Source organism: Aethalodelphis obliquidens, unplaced genomic scaffold (assembly GCF_003676395.1).
Source record: "Aethalodelphis obliquidens isolate GAN/ISIS:26980383/991018 unplaced genomic scaffold, ASM367639v1 scaffold10, whole genome shotgun sequence".
Classification (NCBI taxonomy): domain Eukaryota; kingdom Metazoa; phylum Chordata; class Mammalia; order Artiodactyla; family Delphinidae; genus Aethalodelphis; species Aethalodelphis obliquidens.
The window spans coordinates 40,391,212-40,419,167 of record NW_020837954.1 but is presented as its reverse complement, the minus strand read 5'-3'; the positions used below and the strand labels follow the sequence as shown (position 1 = coordinate 40,419,167).

Here is a 27,956-nt window from a genome sequence, read left to right as displayed (position 1 = left end):
TTGTCAAAGATATAATCTGGATCTCAGTATCTGAAGTTTTCAGAAGCTGTATTATCTATTATATGATATTTAATGTTTAACTGATATTTTAAGCTATAAAAACAAAGAACACTTCCTAATGTGTTAAGACATTCTTTCATCAAATTCTTGAGTTTTTTTTACTTACTTGGATTAAATTTCCATTTAAAAATGATATACTAACTGAAACATGAAGTAATTTCTTCCTTTAAATATTGTATATGAAAAAAGCTGGAATGATGAATGCTAAAAAGCAAAAAATTAGGCAATGGGCATATGAGTAGCCTAGTTAGTCTCATCCCAGTCACAAAACCTCACCTGGCCTCAAAATTCAGAAACATAAAACAGAAGGGTTGAATAAGGTGATTGTTAAGCTTTTCCAGCTGTAAAATAAAAGCAATGAGTCCATTTAACCTTCAGAATTTTGTTATCAGATTTAACACTCTTCTTTGATGAGTTCCAAGTACATCCTTTTCTCACATGTTATGCACTGTCAAGTCAGGGCTGCCACACAGTTGTGCATGCACAACTCCAGGGGAAGTCATTCACTTTGTAGCACAACCGTATGTTGTTGCCCCAACTAGGTTAGTCATTTTGCACTCATTTTAAGACCAGTCTCAGCCCAATGTCACTAATCACCTACTATCCCACCACCACCAAAGCAATACAATTCTCAAGTATTACTGAAGGCTGTGAAAGCAAACTTTGAGAAAATCTCCTTGATATAGAATCAATACTTTTACAATTGTGAACCATGTACATGTTAACTATGCTAAATCTAATATTGAAAATTGAGTTTTTAAAGTCCTTTTTAACCATTCCTTTCTCTCTCAAAGCATTATTCTTTAAGCCACTTCTAGTTCTTTGCCTCTCAACTCCTAAAACCCTTTAAAGCTACGTTGCCTCCTTTTTTTTGTTCCTTTCCTTCCAGCCTTTCTGTTGTGTCACTTTCTTCCAATGGAGCAATTTAAATCTCTCTTGCTTATATCATTCTCTTTTCTACCTACTGTTCTTAACAAAACAAAGCCCCAGTACCTAGCTGGACAAACCTTCCTCCTAAATGGGAAGAGAAGGATTACAATTATCTATTATGTATTCCTCCCAACCCTACACAATAAAAGTTATACTATATTTGTGAATAAATAAGATCAAAGTACTGTCAGCTATTTCAATCTCTATAAGGAATTTTCAGGAAACCCATTTAAACTATAAGTAAAACTACAGGGATAATTTATTAATGAAAAATTCTGCATATTTAATTTCAATAATAAAAAATGAGCACAAAGAATAGGTCTCAACTAGGTCTTTTAACTAGCAGAAGGGAAATTTCCCCTCTAGGAACAGGTCCCTAGGTCACACTCCTATCCTGAGCAACATGAGACTTCTCTCTGCCACTCTTGCACATAGGACCTTCGCTCACTGTAAGCATCTAAATGAAGAAAATACATTCTGTGCTAATTCAAAAAGTGCCTCCTAACCTATTTTACGTGTCTGTAGCTCTGGAAGTCCTACCCTTCCCTCAGCCCATTTTCTGTTTTGTGTCTGGGTTCAGTGAAATAGATTTACCTGATGGGCTTCCAGAATTATTCATTTTAAAATAACTTAAAATCCTGTAATAATGACAGAATGTCCACCCCCCAAAAATAGGAGATGGCTTACTTACATCCTTTTAAAACCTTCAATTTAAAATATGTGTGCAGAGGGACTTCCCTGGTGGTCCAGTGGTTAAGACTCTGTGCTCCCAATGCAGGGGGCCCAGGTTCGATCCCCAGTCAGGGAACTAGATCCTGCATGCCGCAACTAAAGATCCCACACACCACAACTAAAGATGCCACATGCTGCAACTAAGACCCGGCGCAGCCAAATAAATACTTTTTAAAATAAATAAAATAAAATGTTTGCAAAACACATTAAACACTAAACATCAACAAGCAGCAGACACTAGAACTTAAATATCAGCATGTTAACATGAGAAACTCTCACTGTACATTAAAATTTAATTATTTTGGACCTTCTATACAGTATCTATAGAGGAAAAACTTCAAAATACCTACAAGTAACAAATCTTAGAAGTTACATATTTATGATACCTGATTATCGAATATAATTTAATCTCATCAGTATTAATTTATCTCAGTTTATAATGTATAATGCTTAAAATAAAACTATACTACATTAAAATTTTTCCCCTTTAGTAATTTAGACAAATATTTCTCTTACTATGCAAATATGTAGTTGTATATACAAACCTAATGCTATTCTCTTCATGAAACAGAGCCCTGACTGTGAACTAAGCATATATTTTTTTCAGGATAAAATACACGTAAGCAAATTTTTCCTAACACAATAAATTATTAACATGTGATCAGCAGTAATTCTAACAAACCTTATATTCACACCAGTATTTTCCAAGAACGCTGCCTTACTATCACTATCAATTACTTTGTATATGTCAATGAGACGTTCAGAATACATACCTCTTGTGCAAGGTCTTGCGCATTGGAGATAAGAGGAAATGGAGGACTGGCCTTGTTCATGTGTACTGTGACAGCGTTGTATATCTTAAATGCATTCTGGAAATCTTTATTTTGTACAAGTTGTAAAAGCAGTGAAATATCCTCCTGGCTCTGAGAATCTACCAAAGTATGTTGGATATGTTTAAGTGAAGAAAACAGGTCTTCCACTTCTAGTAGGAGAAGGAAAAGGTATCCAAAAATTAATTTTCTGTCTTAATTCCACATGTATTTTAAGATAAAATTTCTTGAACCAATAACGAAGTTTTCAAGAAAAACAAAACTTGCAAATATTTTTGAGTGTCAAATCATTGTCATTTTACTGATTTTTAAGTAAGACTTTAAAAATTATACAACAGAATAACTTTTTTTCAAGAGTGTTTTAATTATGGAACTAATACATATCACTATAAAAATAAATGAAGGATAGAATACATAAATGAATAAAAAATTTAAAACCACCAATAGTCCCATCACTTAGAAACAACTTAAAAAAAAATTGTACTGCATTTCCTTTTTTCATTTAACAGGGCATTTTCATTGTTTTCCCACATCACCAAACAGTCTTTAAAAAACTTATAATGGCTCCATGATGTTCTATTATATGTCTAAACTAAAACTTATAAAAACCAATACACTAAGTTGAGCATTCAGGGTGCTTCCAATTTTTTGCTAGTATAAGTAATGAGCATTTCTGTACATAATGATCACTGCTATGTACAGTAAAAATGTCTGAGATTCTGGTGTTTCTTAAAATAATTCCAAGAAACAGAATTTTTAAATAAGATTCTGACATTTTAAAAGCCAAAGAGTTTTCTAGGGAGGTTTTACTAATTTATATCCCATTACCAATATTTTTACCAATATTCAAAATTACCATTTTTAAAAACCTTCCACTTCTTTAACAGGGAGGTTGAAGTTTACTCAGGCACTTCTTTTGTGGTTCATAGAACTCCTATGAACATGTGAGTCTCCTAAAATTTTACTGAAAATCTGGGGCATGTGTACATATGCACGTTCCCATTAGTGTGCACGTGCAGCACATACATTTTTCTGGAAGAGGGTTATCCCAAAATGGTTAAGAACTACAGTTTATCTCTTCTCTGACCCCCAAGAGGTAGATATGTGCACATGTATACACTTTGTCACATTTGCTCAAAATAGTTTTCTAATTTTTCCATCTGTCTGTTAATTGCATTTGTGGTACCTTTATTGTAGAAGTTTTCGGCTGTTATGTGTTAAGAATGATCCACCTTTCCCTGTGTGATTTCTTTCACTGTCTAAGCTTATAAACTCCTTCCCCTAGGTCATTAAATGTTTACCTACATTTAAATTTTCTAATGGCTTCTATTTTGTAGTTAACTTCAATCTATCTGGAATTTTGTTATAGATTTGAGGGGAAATTTTAACTTCATTTCTTTTCTTCCAAATGGTTAACCAATTATTCTAACACCATTTATTGAATAATCCCTCCTTTTCCACTGATTTATGATACCACCAAATTCTTACATATATCAGGGTCTGTTTCTAGTCCACTGGTCTATCAGAACCACAATCTTCTTACAATAGTATTATAGTCTTTGCTCATATTGATATGACAAATACTTGCTCATTACGTTTTCAAAAATGTCTTGACTTCAAATGAGCTACAGAATCATTTTTAAGATACCTCCTCACTCTCTATTTCCTATTCATCCAGAAAGAAAAACCTATTGAGATGCTGACTAAAATTAAAACTGTAAATGATTCTGGGAAAAACTTTCAGTAGATAGTATCTGTGTATATCTGTCTTATACAGTCACATTAAAAAAAAAAAAGCAGAAAACCTCTTGGTTTAAGTCTTTCTGTTAGTTTTCTTCACACAGGACCTGTAGAAAAGTTACTCATTCTTATTTATCTTATATCCTACTAGTTAACAGTTGTTAAATGTTTTATAGGTTAGAATAGCTCTTCTGTTGATTCTGAAGTTCCCTATCTTTTCCCCCCCAAATCAAAACAGCTTTAGCTCTCCTTATAAAAATTATATATGCTCTTTAGTAATTTAAAATGTACCAAAAAACTGGAAAAAAAATTGAAAGTCAAAACTGTCATTTGAATGACCTAAGAAGTTGTGATTCAGAACTAAATAAAACTTGAGAAATAGCCAGAATTTAACCATAAGTTAATGTTATCTACAAGAGTAGACAGAATATAGATAGGGGAAATTTAAAGATGTTGGTCAAACAGTACAAACTGTCAGTTTTAAGGTGAATAAGTTCTGAGGATCTAATGGACAGCAATGGTGACTAGAGTCAATAATACTGTACTGTATACCTGAAATTTGCTGAGAGTACATCTTAGGCATTCTTACCACACACACAAAAGGTAACTATGTGAGGTGATGGATGTGTTAATCAACTTAATTGTGGTAAACATTTCACAATATCACATTGTACACTTTAGATATATAAAATTTTTTTGCCAACTACACTTCAATGAAGTTGGGGTGGGGGAAGAATATGGAGTGTCAGATTTCATCAAATTCGAAGAAGTTACCACAGAATTACCTAAGTGTATAAAGAATTCCCCGAGTATAAAGAATTCAATAGCCTTAAAGTATCTTTAGAGCAAAACAGGAAAACATTTAAATATCTTAAAAGGAAAAAGAATTACAAAACCAACAAAGTAGTTAAGGTAATTGACTACAATCTTAAGGAGACTATAGACTTTCTGAGTGGATAATGAGACTTCTGTTTAAAATTTCAGTAATCGTTTAAAGCGGCTCAGCCTGGTTGTCAGGGCAATGAGAAAATCAGGAGCTTCAGGATCTCACTGCTGAATGAAATCAATAAGCAACTTTAGACAGCCCAGAAGGTAACAAACTCCCTACTATGTCTCTTCAAGCCCAGGGGGATTTAAAATTTTAGAGACAAAGGAACTTCTACATAAACTCTGTGTACCAAAGCCACCCACTGACACTAAAATACTGACATTTAAAAAAAAATTTTTTTATCGTAGTCATACCTCTCAGATATAACTACTGGTATTATTTTGTCATACTATATATATATAGCCTTTCAGACTTGTAAAAAATGCTGATCCTAACCATAGAGGTCACATTGTAAATGTTGTTTTGTAATCTGATATTTTCCAATGTCTTTAGAATTCATTCTTAGGATAAAATTACTTATCAAATAATAAAAACATTTAAAACTTTGATACATATTGCCAAACTGCCCTACAGATTTGTACTAACTCATACTCCTACCACTAAAGAACTTGAGTGCCTGTTTCTACAAACAGCCCAAATTTTTCACTTTTGGTGATCTGGTTAGGAAAACGTATTTCTTTGTCTAGTAGTGACATTTAATGTATCTTCACAAGGTTAACAGTCATTTGTATTTCTTCTTTCATCGATTTTCTCCTTATCTTTTGACCATTTTTCTACTAGATTTTTTTTCCTTAATGACTAGAATTACAGAGATTATATAAATATCCCTGCAGTCTTAAGCAGAATGTACTAAATTTTCTTGCTGTATCAGAACAATGGTTTTTAATCAAGGATATTTATGAGAATCACTAAGGAAATTTACAAAGATATTTATGTCCTGAGTTCTACCTCAAACACAAACACAATCAGAATCTCCTGTGTCTTCTTTAATTTTATATATATATATATATATATATATATTTTTTTTTTTTTTTTAAAGTTGACTATGTACCCTTCTGGTTAAGAAGCAATGACTTACAGGCTTTATTAACAGCAGTTATTGTAATATTTTAAGACATGGTATACTTGGGAATAACTAAAGCACTCACACCTATTTTCTTCTATACTAAATAACCTTGATTGCTGTATTGAATTTTTGTGTCTGCTTTATAGTTATTCTAGTTCCTCCTTTGCAACTATTCAGTATTTCCTTTTGTTACCCTCTCTTACTTCCATAGTAAACACAGCATATAATTTTCATTTTTAGAATATTTTACGCACAAATAAAATACTGTAGTCATAAGCCAGCAAGGAAATAGGAAAAGTAAGGTAGGGTAATCTAAACTAGGGATGGCTTAATGAGAGATAAAACTGGAGATCAATGGCCTTATTTCACGAGATCAGTTAACAGCTGAGATGCAGCACAGAGAGGCAACAGGAATTTTTTTTTTTTTTTTTTTTTTTTGCGGTACGCGGTCCTCTCACTGTCTTGGCCTCTCCCGCCGCAGAGCACAGGCTCCGGACGCGCAGGCTCAGCGGCCATGGCTCTGGGCCCAGCCGTTCCGCGGCATGTGGGATCCTCCCAGACCGGGGCACAAACCCGCGTCCCCCGCATCGGCAGGCGCACTCCCAACCACTGCGCCACCAGGGAAGCCCAGGCAACAGGAAATTTTGTGGTTAATCCAAAAGGGATGATTGCTTTAAAGTTCTAAGAGGGGTTTCCCAGGTGGCGCAGTGGTTAAGAATCGATCACCTGCCAATGCTGGGGGCAACAGTCGAGTCCTGGTCCGGTAAGATCCCACATGCCGCGGGGCAACTAAGCCCCTGAGCCACAACTACTGAGCCTGCGCTCTAGAGCCCACGAGTCACAACTACTGAGCCCGTGTGCCACAACTACTTAAGCCTGCGCACCTAGAGTCCGTGCTCCGCATCAAGAGAAGCCACCCAATGAGAAGCCTGCGCACCACAAGGAAGAGTGGGCCTCGCTCGCCGCAACTAGAAAACGCCCACGTGCAGCAATGAAGACCCAACGCAGCCAAAAAAAAAGAAAAAAAAAATTCTAAGAAATCAGTAGGCTTCTCGTGTTGATAGGAAGTTAGGTAAGGAATACAGGTTCCAGAGGAAGAGTAAATCTGGTCAATTTTTTCATATTGTGTTCATACTGAGGAATTCTAAAGACATTAAAGACCATCCGGGACAGTTTAAAATCCAGAAAAGAAAAAAAAAATCTCAGGGTCAAACTGGAAATGTCTTTCTCTCAGGAGATCAGGGACCAAGATAAGATCTATAGGAAATAGGAAGGCTGAAAGCAGACGAACAATACAACTGAGTCCCAAAGAGGCTGTTGACTTAGTACCTATCTACTTAAGTAAAGGCTATCAGGAGAACTTAAGGACCATGCCAAGTGCCAGAAATAACAACTTTAACTGGGCTTAAGGTTCAAATTTTGTAGGTTAGCATCAAGGTTCAAATTTTGTAGGTTAGCATCAATTTAAACTTGTTAATTATCATCCTTTACAAATTCACTAACCTCTATGAAGTCCTATTCACGTTTCTGCTGTTTAATTAGTAAAAAGTGTTTTCACTGAAATTATCTTTTTTTAGGAGTGTTCTCCAGACTTATTGCATTAATCAATGTTGCCAGACTAAATTGAGATCATTTGCACTTAAGCTCAGCTTTCACAATGAAATATCACCAACCCGTTATTTGTAGTTGAAAAACTACAAATATGTATTTGGCCTGAATTACACACTAGTCACTGCCAATATTGAATAGAAAGACATAGAACAATATTTGTATTACAGACATATATACATATATATTACTTTATTTAATCCTCATAAAATCTGAGAAACTTTTCCCAATTTAAAAAAACCCACCAAAACCTGAGACATACATAGTTCAGAGCAAATCTCTACAGATGGAGAAAATGAAGTCATACAGAAAAATGGCACCTGGGTGAAGAATCTTTTTGAACTTCTAAGGCAGTGCTTTTTCTGCCATACCAAGGGCTTAAAAAAAGATAAATTTTTGTTTCTTTTTTAGATTTTAGGGCTTGATTGTGACATGTCATTTATCTGCTTTAGAAAAGCTGTCCTAAAGTGTCTTTCTGCCCAATATAGCAGCATGCAATGTACACTGACTAGTATTTAGAGGAGCTTACACATTCTATTTTACCATGTACCTGTACGAAGAATTTCCTCTAGTTAACTGTGTTTGTACATGTTCACACATATAATATACCCTCCAAATGCTACTTTTATAATACTGTTGCATTTTATTTCTGCTGTTTTAACCAAGTGTCTTATGCTTCAAATATTTTCTCAGAGTATTTTATTTCAACTCTAACATCACAATAGTATGCTAGGCAGTACACTGTAAAAGTTCAGCAAAAGAAACCAAAACTGCAGTTCTTGTGAATGTAGAGGCTATGTATCTTTTTGAGAAATATTGTAAAAACATCTTTGATGGTGTAGCACTAGCCTGGGTAACTAAGTAGTTCAGCAAAATTGATAACTTATGATTTAAATGGGAAGTTTTCAGATAAATTCCATATCTGCTTTCATGGCCAATTTAGCTGGGAAATTTTCCAGATAGCATTCTTAGGCAGGAAAGCTCCCCAAGTACTCTCATGCTTCAGGTTCAAATATGTTTCCATGACAAATGTTTAATGAACAAACAGAACAGATTAAGTTACTAGACAATCACAGTTTTTAAGACTTCATTAAATATAAATATATAGCTTGACAAGAAGATATGGATTAAACCATACGTAGCTGAAACAAATAAATATGTAAAAGGAAATATGAAACAGTAAATGATATAAACTTATTTATAAAGACATGAATTTCATCAGAGGGTTTATCAATTTAATGGAAATTAAAAATGATGCTGCCTCTGCCCAATAAAGTTTTAAGGTCACAGAGAAAGCAAAAAATATCTATCGCATTAGTCTTAAAATACTGATTATGATAAATTTTATTGGAAAATTCTGAATGGAATTCTGACAAAAGGTCTTTTCTTTGATATTAAGTATGATGTCATAATGAAAAATAATTGTTGGCAATATCAACTCTGGGATTCTCATTCTGACACGCGTTCATTTTAGTTTCATATAAAAATTCTTAATTTCAAAAGGTATTTTGTTGTAGGTTTAAAAAACTTTGTTTCTATATGGTATATCTTTAAAAGCATTTTACAAATACATATTATGCAAAACAGCAAATTTTCTACACATAAGAAATGTTCCATTGTATGATGTAGTAATTAGATTACATGCTACTTAAACGAAAACCATCTAAGTTCTTCGAAATTCTGTGCAATTCCAGAGGAAATTTGAAAAATCTAATCAGATGCAGCTAAATCCATCCTGTCAAATATGTACCCTCTTTTATAATAATGATGAAGATAGACAACAAAGAGGACAGACTAGAGAGAGAACAGAGACTCCCCATATACAGATATCAGAGGCTCCCTTCCCCATTCCCATACACAGAGACACAACAGGCACAAGGAAAAAGAACCACATGGACAGAGAAGTAGAGAGATAAATAAAGAACACAGGGCTAGCAAGAAAGAATGACACAGGTGTAGAGCGGGGAGTGAACAAAGAAGGGGTTACGGAGGAAGAGCAGTACCCAGAACAAGGCAGGATGGAGGGAAGACAGAAATGAGGACGGACACTGTGCTGAGGGGAAGGCAAAGGCAGGCATGGCAAATCTGGCTTTGGTGATAAACTCCAGTCTGTAGCAACTTCCCTAGAAGCAAGTTCTTTATATCTAGTTCAAATGCCTTGTCCTGCAGTTTGATCTATTTCCTCTTATTTGATGTTCAGTAGACATTGTTTTACGTTTCCCATTTCCTCTAACGTTTCATACAACAGTTAAATCTTGATTATTTATGTTAAAAGAGAGGACATATTATCTAAAAGCAAGAAAAATCACTTACATTTGGCTTTGGGATACAATTAATCAGATAAATACAAACACACACATAAGCCCACAAATCCACCCCCCAACACTCTCCTCTCCTCTTGGCCCTCTCCTGGCTGCCTAAAATATAAAAGAATGAAGACTCTAAAATGGGCAACAGAAAGCAATCACCAAGAGTTGCTCTATCTGAAAATTCTATCTTCAAACACCCAAGACTCTGGAGAATTGTTTGGCAGTAAGGGTAAACAATAAAATTACTCAAGGAAGCTACGGAATCTCCGTTTCTGGAGATCTTTCAAAGCAATGGAGATAACCATCTACCTTGGATTAGCTTTGTTATTTTCACTTACTGCTATCATTTACCCCACATGAAAACAGTTTCTACATATCTATTCTAGCATTAATATTCTTCCGTTTCATTGTTTAAATAATACCAATTCTTTTAACCTATCCTCAGAAATTTCTATATTTCAACCAACTTCATGACTTTTTCCTGAACACTTTTAAAGATTTCTTCTTTTCCCCTAAACTGTACAGTCAAATTGACTATTCAGATGAGGAACTTAATAGTATTGAGTATGAGGAGATTATACCAGTTTCCAGTACATCTACCACTGACTCGAAATTCGAATGTTCATTTAGGAAATCTTTACTTAAGTAGGGATGGGTTATCTTTCCTTTTTCTTTTTTTCTTTTTAAATTTAAGGACATAAAATTCAGATCTCTGAGCTTTGGTTTTCAGTGGACTAGGTTAAACTGCATTTATTAAAAATAACGAGAAGCTCATGAAACACCCTGAACAGTAATTAATCATTAAAAAATTGCATTACAAATTAAAAAGAAATTCTGGACAAGCATACAAGCAAAGACAGTTGAGAGAGATGGCAGAGCAAAAACCTTAGCCCTAAATATAAGACAATGGAAAAATATCATTGAAATGACTACTATTCAATCAAGTACAAAAGCTTCATGATTTTTCTCTGGACAAAACTGAAATGAGTTTGGTGAGCAAGAAAAAGACCCAAATTTGAAGGCAGAATACGTGGGTCCTAGTTATGACTTGGATCACTTACTAGCTGCAATATATATCACTGGAAAATCCATCTCAAGTCTCTGGGCCTTTCTATAAAATGAGTGGGTTTGACTTGGATATTATTTCTCAAACTTTCGTTAGTGATCCATTAAAAATGTGTATTTTTAAATTTCTCAACCCAGTATATACATCCCTATTTGAGATAAAAATTTATAAATACTTACATGCAATATAATATACCTTAATATCTTCTATTTTTTTCTAGTTCTTAAAAAAATTACTGGTTGGGCTTCCCTGGTGGCATAGTGATTGAGAGTCCGCCTGACGATGCAGAGGACACGGGTTCGTGCCCCGGTCCGGGAAGATCCCACATGCCGCAGAGCGGCTGGGCCCGTGAGCCATGGCCGCTGAGCCTGCGCGTCCGGAGCCTGTGCTCCGCAAGGGGAGAGGCCACAGCAGTGAGAGGCCCGCATACCGCCAAAAAAAAAAAAAAAAAATTACTGGTTGATAGGATGGCTAAAATTAAAAAGACATATTGATATAATAACAAATAGAAGCAAGAATGTAGAGAAACTGTAACCCTCTCATGCTGCTGATGAAAAGGTAAAATAGTGCAGGTACTGGGGAAAATATGGCAGTTCCTCAATAAGTTAAAACACAATTACCATTTGATCCAGCAATTCCACTCCTAGGTATATACTCCAAAGAATTGAAAACAGATGTTTAAACAAAAATTATATGTGAATATTTGTAACAGCACTATTCACAATAGCTAAAAGGTAGAAACAACCCAAACATTCCACCAACAGATGAATGGATAAACAAAACATGGTATTTCCATACAGTGGAATATTATTCAGCTATAAAAAGGAATGAAGTAATGGTTCATACTACAACACAGATGAACCCTGAAGACATTATGCTATGTGAAAAGAAACCAGTTACAAAAAGCCACATACTGTATGATTCAGTTAGATGAAATGTCCCAAATAAACAAATACACAGAAAGTAGATTAGGGTGGTCAGGAGTTAGGGGGAGGAGAGAATAGAGAGTGAATGCTTATGGGTCCAGAGTTTCTTTCTGAGGTAATGGAAACACTCTACACAATGGTGATGGCTGCACAATCTTGTGAATGTACTAAAAACTCATGAATTGTACACTTTAAAAGAGTGAATTTTATGGTATAGTAAAGCTGTTATTTTAAAAAATGAAATAAAAAATTACTGGTTAAGATCCACAAACTAATTTCATGGACTAAAAGGTTAGATGATCTCTGGTAGCTTCTGGTCCTTACAAAAGTTAAATTTTAGTCAAACTTACAATGTACAACATGTTTATATATGTGTTTTCACTTGATCCTCAAGAAAATACAGAAACTGAGGCTCAGGAAACTTAAGCAACTTGTCAAAGGTCAATAGCAAGTGAAGGTAAAAAGTATTTAAACTCTACATTTGACTCCAGGCATCCCTGTACCAATATGTAATGATATCATGCATTTCTGAACATAAAATGATTCAAGTCTTTGCAAAGGGAAAAAGTTAAAACCTATTAATACTTAATAGGTGGAATGAAGTTTTGATACATTGTGTCAAAGACTAAATGGTATAGCAGTTAATTATTTTTCAGTAGCATTATGCATATTTAATAACCAAACATTACATGACTATACACATATTCTAATGAATTTTTTAATCTTTATTTTAGGCTAGTTCTAATTTTAGCAATCTGAACAAATCAAAAAATCATCAAATGTCCCAACATTTTAAACATAATACCAATGGGTCTAATCATTTCATTTCCAGAAAAAAAAAATTTCTCAAAGAATGGCTAATAAAGTTTGGAAATATCTATAGCAGTTGAGCAAAAATTTAATAGCAAGAATAATTAACTTCTCAGAAATGTATGAACTCAAGGTTTATTTGCACTAGAATTTTGTTTGCTGCCTTTAAATAAACTTTATTTTAAAAGCCAATCTTAAAAAAAGTTTATCACAAGCCAGCAAAATTCCAGCATTTCCCACGGTCAATCAAAGTCAAATAACATCAGAAACAAATGTGGAAGAAATATTTTATTTTATAACATCAAACACAAGAATACTCTTGACTTAAAAGTCTGAATATTCAGAGACACCTGGCAAAAAATATGTAGATACTAATAAAGACTGAAACATGGTATTATTAATATTACGAAAATATTTTATTCATCCTAGTTTTCTTCCCCTTGGTGTGTCTTTTTTATTTTTTCTTAACACTGGTAGCATCTGGTGTAAATCAGAAAGCCCCTAATCACAAATTTCAAGAATCTCCTTATTAGCCACAAAAACAGATAGCTCACCATGGTTGTGTGATGGGTGGGTGTGTATGCCTTTCCTAAGGTCTCTTCAAAAGTGTGATAATCATACAGTGACATCCATGATAGATAGCAATGTTTCCTAGTTTATTCCCTTTAAATATTCTGTCTACTATATTTACTTGTCCACAATCCTGGCCCCAAATTACTTATCTTTGACCATAAAAATCAATCAAACAGTGAATTCTATAATCTAAAGACATCTGAAGATGATCCTACTCTACCTCATCCTACCTGCATTCTGCTCTTTTCTCAGAATTTTTCTCACAGGGTAGCTTGCTTTACTTATGAAAGAGAACAAGACAATGATATTGTATTTGTAGCAAAGCAAGTTTGAATAACTCGTGCCAATTTTACGGAAAGCCTCCCTAATATATCAAAATTCTTATAATTTATACTACTAATATTAATTATTCATTTGAAATTTCCACATCACTATTTTCTAATTTTCAATAAGATTCTAACTGCTTTTAAATAAGAAAATTCAGTTTATCCTTTCTGAATATTTTCTATTAATTCCATCCCTGCATTTTTATTATTATACAGTGCCGAATTTATAAATATGTTCATTAAAAACCACCACCCAGATAATTAAAGTATCTAACCTTTCCAATCACATTTTCAATTCTTTAAGGAGAATTTCCTCTACTCACAGATAAATGATGATGTATCATTTGGAAACTGAAGGCTCCCTCTCAAAGAAATAAATCAGTTGCCCCATCCTTCCCTCATTTAACACAAGGTTGCTGTTTCTGGCTGTGAAAAAGGCTGAGAAGTTGTCTCCTGGCATGTGTATATTAATCAAAACACTGGCAGGGAGACTCATACAACTTTAAGGGAGTACTGTTGTAGTCTGATGTGTTAGCAAATTATAAACAGGAAAAAAAATGTCTGATACAAAGCTAATATACTTCATTTTAAAATGAAAACTTAAAACTGAGTATATCCAAAAACTGAAGATTTGACTGACAATAACAACCTTATAACTTACGATAACTTTTCATGTTTCCTACACTTAACACATTTGTGTTGAGTGTATTAAAATTAAATCTATCACTTATTTCTCAAAATATGAAATATTCTCCTAACCAAGAAATGACTTACAGATACCTGGTACTACATTTCAAATTACTTTAAAATAAAATATAATAAACAGCCTTACGTTCAAAGATTGCACAAAGATAACTTTTAAAACCACACTGGATTGCAAGTTGGAAGAAAATATATCTGTACTTTAATCTATAGTTGTAGAAAAATTAACCAAGCAGCATACAAAAAGAAACAGGAAAAAGCAAAAAATTTAAGAGAAATGGTCTTCAGTTTTCTGTGGTTAGGTAAAAAAATAAATAAAAATTCCCTAAGTGAATCTGGCTTAAGCTGTATTTGTTTCCTCATGGAGATTACACGAATATTGTCTATTAGATGGACTTTTATGCCTCATACAATTAAAGCAAATGGACAAATACATCAATCTTAAAGAAATTTAAACAGAAACCCAGAAGACTCAATCCAGGCTTGGGTTGGATATGTTACAATGTAAGCTTTCTCCAAGTCACAGAGAATATTTACAGAATATTTTAATATAAAATAATGGAGTGGTAGGAGATGAAGGCCAATAAGAGGCAATTGGGAATGAAACAATTTTACTCTAACAAAACTCTTAGGGAAAAAGAGCATAAAATTCCTTCACATAAATGTATTGTAAAAAATATGTAATCTTTCTGTTTTCACTATAATGCCTTTCATCTGAAGGCATTTAGCAGCCTTCACTATGACTGAACACACCTGTGATTTCTTAAGTCACAGAGAAGTGTGCACACTGCTTTCTGTCAAGAAATGTGGATCCTTAGTAAATGTATAGCAAAGAAAAGAAGCAGATGTGATAAAGTACAAACTGTTCTAGACTAGATTTAGTATGTATGGTGTATATACCATATATAGTATATATGGTACCTTTATATATACAGATTTAATATATATGGTATACTATATACAGAGAGAGAGTACATATGGTACCTTTGAGTAAATCAGAAAAAGGTGTTCCACTCTTGGTAGCCAAAGCTCTGGTCTAGTGAGTGAAGAGCAGGCTGGATATCAGTCTCCACTCAAACCCTCTGTTCTTTGCAGTACATCAACTGCATATCCAGATTAGGCAAATTCAAACTTGGCCCTACCACTTAGCATGGAGTCTTACACAAGTGATTTAACTGAGGTTCAATTTCTTTTTCTGTAATGGATATTACAGAGCCCTGTTAACAGGACTACTCTGGGTACTAAACAGAAAGCTGTTTGCTACAGCATCTAGTACAGGATTCAATAGACACTTAAATAAATGGCAAAACAACGACGAAAACCCTCTCCTTCCATAGAAAAGTGAAGTGTCTCTCTTTTCACATCTATAAATAATAAACCACTAAGAAATAAAATACTTCCTTTTAGTTAGCCTGGTTTTAAGGGAACACAAGTTAATGTATACCACTGACACTAGTTCAGGAATCTCTCCTGTGTGTGTGTAGGAAGAGAGGGCAGTTAAGTTCAATTATGAAATATTTTAAGTTTGGAAACACACATTCGACATCAATTTCTCTCATAGATTCATAATGCCTATTAGATTATAAAGGCTACAAGAAGTACTGTAATAAGAAGCTGTTTAACTTATTTAACCAAGTGTTCTCAAAATTTATTTGATCACAGAATTCTTTTTTATTTATATCTATTAATATCTCATGTCACTAGTTTTTTTGTTTTCGTCACAAAATGAAATTTGGGAATAGTTAGTATAGGATTATGCCATAGGAATAGCACCAGTTCTCATTAACAGCCATTAATTAAAGAAAATCAAATCAATGTTAAGCTACATATGTTAATTTTATTACTATTTTACTAACCTTAAGGAAATCAGACATTCAAAATCTGAAAACTACTTTTCAGTAATTTTGATATAAAAGTTTGAGTTTGAAATAAAATGTGAATTTCAAGGCTTTAAAAGTTAGGCCTCATACATAAATTTTTAATTCAAAGATTAGATATAAAAATTATGTTGTAGTGACTGAACACTTAGGATATGTGCCTTAGCTCTACATGGCTAACAGTAAACAATGGTCATATGGCCTTTCCAAGAAAGGAACTGATCTTGGTCTGAATTCAAATTGCTATTACTTACATTCTCTTATATCCCTCCTCCTTCCTATACACACTTATGTCACGGCAAGAGAAACAAAAGCAAAACATTTTCTATTATTCTACTGTTTTTACTTACCTAATATTTTCACAGCATAATGAGGACTTTCTAAGATAATTCCTTCCTCTGTATCAAATATAGGGTTATCTATTCCAGTTTTTGGAGGAATTTGGGCTAGTTTCTTAAGTCTCATGGAAGAATTAAGGTCAAGTTCTTGTTTTTTCCCTTCTTCCTCTCGCCTACGCCTCATGTCCTCCTGTTGTTGCCGAATACGTTCCAACTGTGCACTTCGACGTACTGGCATCATCCTGGTGCCCAAATCTCCAGGGCAGTCAACAGCCATCTCTCGGTGCTTCTGATGTTCCTCTGGTGATGCAAGATCAACATTTTTTACTTCGTTGTCTGATTCCTCAGTAACATGCCCATTCATATGGGATGTTGTCATGGTTATCTATAAAAACCCGTACCACTTTTTATAATTCAATTTTTCCTATAAAGCCAATCTCTTGATTCTGTAGTATAAAATCCATGTTACTTCAAAAAAAAAAAAAAAACTTCTCACATCACATAATAATGCTATGAAAATGTATCCATGAAGGAAATCTAAGGGGAAAGATGGGGAAAAAAAGTATAAGAATTACAATATAAAAGTAGATTTTTTTACATAGTCCACTTCCAATCTCTATCTCTACACAATATAGAAAATATCTCATAAGTATATAATATTATCTTGCTATTTAGATTAAATATTTTCCTTTCATTTTATAGATCTGAGGAAAACAAGGTGTTTCAAGAAAAAAAAGTACCCTCTCAAGTATACTGTTTAATTTTACAGCTAAGAAAAATGATGTATTAGAAAGTTTAGCACAGCAAGAAAATAAGAAGGTTCTGGGCACTAGTTTAGTAGAGAATGAGATATTTAAGGTGTAAAAGTATTTTAATCATCTTTACAGTTGTCTCAACACAATCCTTTATGCTCAATTAATATACATGAGATTGAAATCCCTTCCTAGTTAACTCCTAAAGAACCTGGCATACAGCAAGCCATGTTGCTGACTCGATATAAAGGCAGCACTATGGGAGACAATTCACTTTTCGGAGTTTATGAGATGAAGAAGATACCCAATGAAAAAGAAATTTTAATTAGCAGCTAAGGCATCTACAGGATAAAACTACCTTAAGTGAGAAAAAGACTATGTCAGTTATCAGTCTTTATAACTGGTGGCAGTAAAAAAAGAATTAGGGTTAATTCTTTCAGAGGATTCATTTAGAGAAAATGGTAGTATCTGTTACCACTCAAAAATGTTTTAAAGTCACACTATACAGCAAACAAGAACATATTGGACTTGGAGACCAGAAGACTGAATTTTAATTCTGGCTCTGCTACTTCCTCTAGCTTTATGATTTAAGACTAGTTTCTCTCTCTGAACCTTAGATTCCTTTGGAAAATTTATTCATAGAATTGTATTGAGTTTTTTTTTTTTTTTAAGATTTTTTTGATGTGGACCATTTTTAAAGTCTTTTATTGAATTTGTTACAATATTGCTTGTTTTATGTTTTGTTTTTTTGGCCACAAGCACGTGGGATCTTAGCTCCCCAACCAGGGATTGAACCCGCACCCCCTGCATTGGAAGGCGAAGTCTTAACGACCAGACCACCAGGAAAGTCCCCTGTTCTGAGTTTTAAATGAGATAAAGTTTTAGAACTAAAAACTATTTATACTTATATTAATTCTTAGTATTAATTTGATTCTCCTATTTTAAAAATCCTTCAACATATTTTAGACAAGAAAAATATTTTACTGGATGACAATGGCTTTTCATCAAGCCATTTCTTGGGCATAAATAGGCAGATTATTTATATATGTGCAAACCCACACATTAAATCTAATTAGTCTTCTTTTGCTCAAGACTTTAAAAATATTTACAATAATAAACCTACTACCTCCTTGAGTTGAGTAGCACTCCAGTTAATAGGTTGGTTAGAGAACATGCCAACTAAGCAAAAGCTGAGTTTTCAGACGATATTCCTAATGCCAGCCAGTCTTCTCTCAAGCAAACATCTTGTCACAGACTGCTTAACACAAACCCACCCAGACTACCAGGAAAACCACTAGACAAATAATCAGGAAAATAGATGCAAGCTACATGAGCCACTAGAATTACATTTTCACAAGAACTCTGGTAGATTTTTCTGTCTTCCGTCCAAATTATAGCTCTATTTTTTTATAATTGTGCGATCTACATAGAAATACCTTATTTATCATTAAATTGCCTTCTTTTTCATTAAAACGAGAGCTATTAGAATTATGTTAGATAGGGACTTCCCTGGCGGCCCAGTGGTTAAGAATCCGCCTGCCAACACAGGGGACACGGGTTCGAGCCCTGGTCGGGGAAGATCCCACATGCCTGCGGAGCAACTAAGCCAGTGTGCCACAACTACTGAGTCTGCGCTCTAGAGCCCACGAGCCACAACTACTGAGCCTGCATGCTGCACCTACTGAAGCTCTTGAGCCTAGAGCCCATGCTCCGCAGCAAGAGAAGCCACTCAGTGAGAAGCCCGTGCACTGCAACAAAGAGTAGCCCCTGCTCGCTGCAACCAGAGAAAGCCTGTGTGCAGCAACGAAGACCCAATGCAGCCAAAAATAAAACAAATAAATAAATTTATATATTAAAAAAATTATGTTAGATAATTCTTGTTTTATAATATTGATTATATGCAAATGCAAATTTATCTTATTTAATATTTTCATTACAAGTAAGCAGAAATTTATGTAGGAGTTACTGTAGTGCTATGTTTAATTTTAAAAATTTAGGAGTATATTTACTTCCAGAAAATTAAAACTCTCAACTTTCTCTACTTACAACATTTATGGGATATTAAAAATCAAACTTAATCATGAGTATTTTTTATTTATATATATGCTGGTCTACAAAAATTATGATTTGAAATTAAAACTTAGCTTAAAAATTATAAGATTGTGTCCATATTCACTGTACTAAATCATGGAGGTGGAAATTACAATCATGCAAGAGAAACTAGGCCAGGTGATCTCAGTCAGAGTTCTCATGCTTGGACTATAATCATGCTTGTCTATCTGGATCTAGTCTTTTACCCTCAGAAAAATTTCTGCAACCTGATATTAATTCACTTAAATCTCCATTTTGGTCACATCTCCCTTAGCGTGTTCATAGTCCACTGGCCGAGACAGCAAAGAAAATGAATGATTATTCTTCTCAGTTGATTTCTCCTCATTAGATTCTAAATTTGTTAAAAACGGGTCATTCATGTCTTATTTTTATACCTTCCCTGTACTTAACACAATACATGTCATATAGGAAATGCCCATTAAGTATTTGTTCAACTGAACTTAGAAATGTTATAAATTCAGATGATGGGCTCTAAAATTTAGTCTGTGATAGTCAAAGCAAACCCTCAAAACATAAGGACACATTTCTTCCAGCAGCATTTCAAAAAACAACTAAAAATTAGCCAGATAGAACAGTCTGTTCCAGGCAGAGGGAAACACAAGACCAAAAGGAAGGAAGAACGTGAGAATATGGCACTTGCATAAAGTAGAATGGAATGCAAAATGGCTGGATGGGACAATGGGAGCATGTCATACATGAATAATGATAAAACTAGAAAGGCAAGCAGGGGGCCAGTTGGAGAAGAGTAACAGATGAAAACTTTGACCTTTATCCTGAAAGTAGTAAGAATCATCATAGGATTTAAAGCAGGGACTAACATGATCACACTCACTTTTAGAGAAATATCACTCTGGTAGAAGACTAGAGGATAGACTGAAGGGTGGCAATGAGACCAGTTTGAGGGCAACTGTAAGAAATGGGGTCCTGGGCTTCCCTGGTGGCGCAGTGGTTGAGAATCTGCCTGCCAATGCAGGGGACACAGGTTCGAGCCCTGGTCCGGGAAGATCCCACAGGCCGCGGAGCAACTAAGTACATGCACCACACAACTGAGCCTGTGCTCTAGAGCCCACGAGCCACAACTACTGAGCCCACGTGCCACAACTACTGAAGCCCATGTGCCTAGAGCCCGTGCTCCACAGCAGGAGAAGCCACCACAGTGAGAAGCCTGTGCACCACAAGGAAGAGTAGGCCCCGCTCGCCGCAACTAGAGAAAACCAGCACACAGCAACAAATATCCAATGCAGCCAAAAGAAAGAAAGAAAGAAAGGGAAAGAAAGAAAGAAATGGGGTCCTGAACTAATTTAAGATAGTGAGAATGAAGAAAAGTTATATTAAAGAAGCATGTAGGTTACAGAATTCCTAAAACTTGGTGTCTATATTTCATATAGCAGGGCAAAAAGGAGAGAAGGAAGTAGTAACACTAGAAGAAGTAGTAGTAGTAGTAGTAGTAACAACAACTACAACATTTACTGAGCACATAATTCTATGCCAGACACTACTGCAAGCACTTTACATAGTATTCACTCATTTAATCCTCACTAAAACTCTAAAAGTAGGTCCAGATATGCCTATTTTATAAATGAGGAATGGGGATTGAAGTAGGCCTTGAAGACAGGATGAAGGAAAAAGAAAGAGGCCATATGAACTAAAGACAAAAAATTAAAGGTATGAGAAAAGTACAAACAAAGCTAGTTGAACTATAGCAGTCAGTTTGTATAAGAGAATACTGGCTAGAAAATTTGACTGGGTCCAACTTATGAAAGGTCTTAAATATAAGTCCTTAATCTCAAGCCAGTAAGAAAGCCGTCAAAGATTTAGAAAAAAGGGGTGATCTGAACATAAATTTAGTTGAGCACTTACCCCTGGCTAGGTACTGGGGCTACAGAGACAGGATCCCTGCCCATTAGTTTATCTACCAAAATGTCTCACAGAGATCTAGAAATTAATGTGTCCATAATTAAACTCATATTTCCCTTTAATCCCCTCTATTCTCCTTGATCCTTTTCCTCCATTCTCAATTCTAATCAATGCCACTATATCTACCCAGTTACCCAAGACAGCACAATGTTTAAGAGTACAGGCTCCAGAACCAGGCTGCCTAGGATCTAATCCTTGCCTATTTTCCATTTAAGTCTCAGCTCAAATACATCCTCCTCTGGATTTCCATAATTTCCCAAACTGGATATGTGCCTCCTCTGAAATCCCACAATTCCTATCACATCTCTGATCAAACTCGACTACAGCTATTTGTATCTCTGTCTGTCTGCCCCAGACTAGAAACGCTTGGAAGTCAGGAACCATGCCGACCCATCTCTGGATCCGTGACACTGCCTAGTATAAGACCAAGCAAACTGGAGGCTTCAGAATATGAACCCAGGCAGTGTGACTTCATGGCCACTATCTTTGGGTCACAAGGTGGACAGCAATGTCATTAACTAAGATGGAGAATTCGATAGAAGGGGAGATAAATTAAAGGGCATTACGGGTTTAGTTTTAGACACAATTTCAAGGTGATTATACGTCATACAGGTAAATGATCTAATCAGCAAGGATCTGTCTTATTGATCTCTATAGCCCTGATAACTAGTTAAGGGATAAACGCCTAATTAACCATATAAGCAAATTACTCCTGTGTTCAGAACATCTGATGGCTTTCATATTGCCTAGAGAACAGAGTCTAAATTCACAAGGTAAATCCAAACTTTCTAACTGTATCTTTTACTACTTTCCTGTACAAGCCTTCTAAGTTAGCTTCCTCATTTGTGCCTGCCTATCCCATATCTTTCTCTTCCTGCCCAAATGTCTTACGAACTAAGAAATAAGAACTGCTTCTCCTTTCATCTTCTGCTTTCAAGATCTACCACAAATCACTATTCCTTCAAGAAATATTTCCAGATCACCCCAGTTAAATAATGATCTCATCATACCAACACTCCTAAAGACTTCATAATGCTCACAAGTTAATTCATGAGGTCCATGACAGATTCTTCCAGAATCAAAGAAACATTATGCTGTGTCCCACAGTTTTAGCATTAATGATCATTATAATTTTTAAACAGGCAAACCATGAATATTCTAGCTCATTTATGTAGTCATCACATAACAATAAACAATGAAAGAGAACCAGTCCAAAGGAATTATTCTGTCACTCTGGGGGCTGGGGGGGAGGAAAAAAACCCTACAGTCCTTTGTTTGACAATTTGGAGGCTGGTAAATAACTGAACTAGAGAATTACCTCCTTATATGTAAATGAAAGACTGACTTATGCAGACAATGTAGTTACAAGCTGCTGGTCCTAAGAGTACTCTCATCTCAATACTCTAATTATAAATAAATTGTTTTAAAAATGCCTCAGGGCTTCCCTGGCAGCGCAGTGGTTGAGAGTCTGCCTGCCAATGCAGGGGGATGCAGGGGACACGGGTTCGTGCCCTGGCCCGGGAAGATCCCACATGCTGCAGAGCGCCTGGGCCCGTGAGCCATGGCCGCTGAGCCTGCGCATCTGGAGCCTGTGCTCCGCAACGGGAGAGGCCACAACAGTGAGAGGCCCGCGTACCGCAAAATAAATAAATAAATAAAAATGCCTCAAAGGCCCACATTTCAAATCCTAATCAAAGTCCCAGCTTATTATACCCACACCCCCATGGAAAAAAAAAAAGAAAGAAAAATTTTAAAAACAAAGCAAAACTCTTTACACTCCACAAAAGAAAATGAATTTTCAGGCTCATAGGCCAAAGCTATTTCAATGTTAACTTTGAACTAGTGGAGAGAAAGGGCTCTGCTTATGTGAATTGAATACAGAAGAAGGGGGTAAAAAGAAGCTAAATAAGCTTCAATAAGTACAAATGATTGAGACTGGGGGGCCTGAAATAGGGATATAGGCCCACTGAAAACTCCACACCAAGAAACAAAACCATTTGTGTGAGAGCTGGGAAACATGAACTGTTAGCAGGAAGACCAGATTCTATATAATCAGTATCCTAACTTTTAGGCAAAGGGATATGTAAAACATATACTTCATATGAAAACACAGTCGGTCTACACTAGCATTTAGAACTCTAGATTTTTTTTTTCAATTCATCCTTCCTCCCCTTCTCCCAGGAGTAATGCCCTTTGACCAGCAGCTGGGAAGTCTCATTTTAAGTGATCAGCATTCCTCTGACATTCTAAGAAGTTGCACTATTTGTTTCCATAGAAACAGCTTTGTCAGCTAACACAAAATTCAGGCCAAGAATAGTGAAAAGAACTTACATTATGCAAATTGGAAAGTCCTTGTCTACTATCCTTAGTTCTTCTCTGATTTTTCACAGAACTCAGACTAACTTTCTTACTCTGTAAAACAGAAAAGAGACAATTAATCAAGTGTAAAAGTCTGTAGTGTCTTTTAGAGGGAGGGAATGGCAGAGAAAAGTTAATTCAATATGATATCCAATTCTGTTTTCAGATGACTAGGGTTTCTCAGTATAAAGCAATAAAAATGTACACACACCCATCTCTAATGAACATCAATTAAAATCAATATAAATTACCTGAAGTCAATGATAAGAAAGAGGTAAACATAACTGGTTTAAAAGCTTTTAAAAAAAGCACAAGACCCTTTTGTAGATGATTTTTAATGACTTTTTTTTTATCTCTAGGTTAGGCTCAAACAAAAATGCAGTTTTTGGTTTTTTTCTTTAACTACAACTTCTGGATCCATTTTAAACCTTATAAATAGTTTCATAAAGTCAAGAAAATGAGAAGTTTAGGATCCAAAAAGATTCAAAAAGGATCTGACAGACAAGAACCACAGTTAATTCAGAGGGGGGAATGTTGATGCTACATTGAAGACCAAGATAGAAGACGATCCTGTCCTAATGGGAGATTACATTCTGATAGGGTAAAAGATAATAAAAAGCAAATACACAATAAGATGAATTCAGAGAAAGAATTATAAAGAAAGTAAAACAGGGTTATACAATAGACAGTGATGTTTGGAAGGGGCAACATTAGATAAGATGGTCAGGGAAGGCCTATTTTAGGAGATGATAATTAAGCTGAGACTTGAATGATTAAAAAAAAAAAAAAAAAAAAAGTCAGTTGTGGGAAGATCCAGAAATAAAGGGTTCCAGATTGAGGGAACAGAAAGTACATTTTTACTTTCTGGATGTCACCAGAATCTCCATTTCAATATATCCCAAACTGACCTGAACTTCTTCCCACTATTGTTAATTATAGCACTATCTAGATCTACATCTTCCTCAAGCCTTATTATCCAATCAGTTGCAAAGATCTGTTGATACCACAAGGTTTTTAGGATCCACTGAAAAAGTGGCAGAATAGCCACCCCAGAATATGCCACTAAAAGATACTGTTAAGAAAATGAAAAGGCAAGCTATAAAAAGAGAAATATTTGCAAAATACTTATATTCACTATAAATACTCTTATAACTCAGAAAGTCAAATAATACAATTGTTAAAAAGAGGCAAGAAATTTGACCACCAAAGATGTACAAATGGCAAAAAATAAACATTTGGAAAGATATTCAACACCATTAATCATTAGGGAAAATGCTAATTAAAACCACAATGAGATACCGGCATAAGGATAGACAGAAATCTGTGGAATAGAATTAAGAGACCAGAAATAAACTCTAACATTTACAGGCAATTGATTATCAACAAGGGTGCCAAGACAATTAAATGGGAAAAAAACAGTCTCTTAAATGGTGCCAGGACAACTAGATATCCAGATATCCACATGCAAAAAAATTAGGTTGCACTCTTACCTCACACCATATACAAAAATTAACTCAAAATGAATCAAAAACACACATGTAAGAATTCTATAAAACTCTTAGAAGAAAACACAGGAATAAATAAATCTTCATGACCTTTGATTATGCAATGGTTTCTTAAGACAGGACATCAAAAGCACAAGCAACAAAAAGAAAATAGATAAATTAGACATGATCAAAACTTAAAACCTTGTGCTTCAAAGGACACCATCAAGAAAGTGAAGAGGCAATGCACACAATGGGAGAAAATGTTTGCAAATCATTTATCTGATGGGGGACTTATGTGTAGAATATGTAACAAACGCTTACAACTATAATAAAAAGACAAATAGTCTGATTTTAAAGTGGGAAGAGGACCTGAACAGACAGTTCTCCAAAGAAAATATACAAATGGCTTTATTAAATAGGTGCATAAAAAGATACTTAACATTATTAGCCATCAGAGAAAAGCAAATCAAAACCATGAGACACCACAACACCCACTAGGATGGCTAGAATCAAAAAGACAAGGGCTGATAAGGAGATGGAGAAACTGAAACTCTCATACACTTCTGTTGGGAATGTCAAATGGTGCAGCCACACTGTAAAATAGTCTGGCAATTCCTCAAAAGGCTAAACACAGAGTAATTCCACTCCTAGGTATACGACCAAGAGAAATGAAATATATGTCCAAACAAAAACCTTGTACAAAAATGTTTACAGCAGCATTATTAATATAAAAAGTGGGGGGGAAAATCCAAATGTCCATCAACCGATAAATAAAATGTTGTATATCCAAAATGAAATATTATTGGGCAATTAAAAGAAAGTACTGCTACATGCTACAACATTGATGAACTTTAAAAACAGAATTGAAAGAAGCCAGTCACAAAGGACCACATACTGTATAATTCCAGTTATGAAATATCCAGAATAGGCAAATCTAGAGAGACAGAAAGTAAATTAGTGATTGCCTTCGGCTGGTGGGGTGGGGTGGGGGGATTATGGCTAAGGGAGTACACGTTTCTTTTGAGGGGTGATGAAAAGACTAAAATTGATTGTGGTAATGGTCACACAGTTCTGAATATACTAAAAGTTACTGAACTGTACACTTGAAATGGATGAATTGTACATGGTATGTGAATTAGAACTCAATAAAGCTGTTTAAAAAAACACAATGAAATACCATTACAAACACAGTAAAATGGCTAAAATTTAAAAGACTGACAATACTAAGCTTTGGAGAGGATGTGGAGAAACTGAAACCCTAATACAGGTGAGAACATGAAACGGTAGTCAGTTTGACAGTTTCTTAAAAAGTTAAACATACACTTATGATATAACCCACTGATTCCATATGAGAAATACATATTTTTAGTTGTAAAAAAACACAAAGGTTTATACGGAATATTCATAGAAGCATTATTAATAATGATAACTTAAAATTGGACACTATCCAAATGTCCTTCAGCTGGTGAATGGATAAATTAAAAAAACAGAATACTATTCAGTAATAAAAAAGAATGAACTACTGATATATGCAACAACATGGATGGCCTCAAAAACATAATGCCAGACACAGGAGTACATACTGTATGATTTCCATTTGTAATGAAATTTCTAGGAAAGGCAAAATTAGTGCTGTTAGAGAAAGCGGTTTGGTGGTTTCCTGGAGCTGTGGATGGGAGCAGAAACTAGCTATAAAAGGAGACAAGGGAATTTTTTTATGGGATGGAAGTGTAGTGAAACTAGATTTCAGTGATATCTACACGATATAAATTTAATGAAACTCAAAGTGTACCTGTAAAACAAGTGAATTTTATGGAATGTAAATTATACCCCGATAAAGTTGTTTTCAAAATTCATCAAATTGAACACTTAAAATTATTCAATTTTAATGTAAGTTACACCTATTGAGCTGATTTTAAATTACACATTTAAAATTGCATCTTATTACATGTCAATTATATCTCAACAAAACCAATTTTAAAAGAAGACCAAGTCATTTACTGACATCCCATAAAAAAACCTGTTTACTCAATAAATGTTTAACTCAATGCAAAAATTTTAGTTTCCAACAATGAATGCCCCACACATCATCTTCACAGAGAAGAAATTTAGCTATATCTAAAACTAAGTAAATACAAGTCAAAACTCAAATAGAGTTGACCCTTGAACAACACGGGTATAGGGACGCCAACCCTCTGTGCAATGGAAAATGTATAACCTACAGGCAGCTCTCCGTATAGGTGATTCCTCCATATCCGCAATTCTGCATTCATGGATTCAACCAACCATGAATCCTGTAATACTATAGTATTTACTACTGAAAAAAATCCACCTGTATGTGGACCTGCACAGTTCAAACCCATGTTGTTCAAGCGTCAACTGTATTTGGGCTAGTCATGAAAAGTACTAGCTCAGAAATTACTAGTGACAACAATTTAAGCAAAAATATATAAACTCACCAAAGATTTAATTGAAAAACTAGTTTTTTCAATTATTCCTTATGGAGAACTAAACAGAATATTTTTAAAATAAAAAATAATATATTTGA

General features: G+C 34.8%; 1 protein-coding gene across 6 annotated transcripts in view; it reads right to left on the bottom strand.

Moving 5' to 3' along the window:
- PALS1 (protein associated with LIN7 1, MAGUK p55 family member) overlaps window positions 1-27,956 on the bottom strand; it is a 102,642-nt gene that overhangs the window by 49,150 nt on the left and 25,536 nt on the right. For 3 of the 6 annotated variants that reach the window (XM_027111550.1, XM_027111547.1, XM_027111548.1), the window contains exons 2-4: window positions 23,895-23,975; window positions 16,795-17,319; window positions 2,496-2,704 (exon numbers count right to left, since the gene is read on the bottom strand). In XM_027111550.1, coding sequence (XP_026967351.1) covers window positions 2,496-2,704; window positions 16,795-17,161 — 576 coding nt within the window. In that variant the 5' untranslated portion in view covers window positions 17,162-17,319; window positions 23,895-23,975. The remainder of the gene's footprint in view (window positions 1-2,495; window positions 2,705-16,794; window positions 17,320-23,894; window positions 23,976-27,956) is intronic. The other 3 variants (XM_027111551.1, XM_027111552.1, XM_027111549.1) reach the window with 2 other exon arrangements.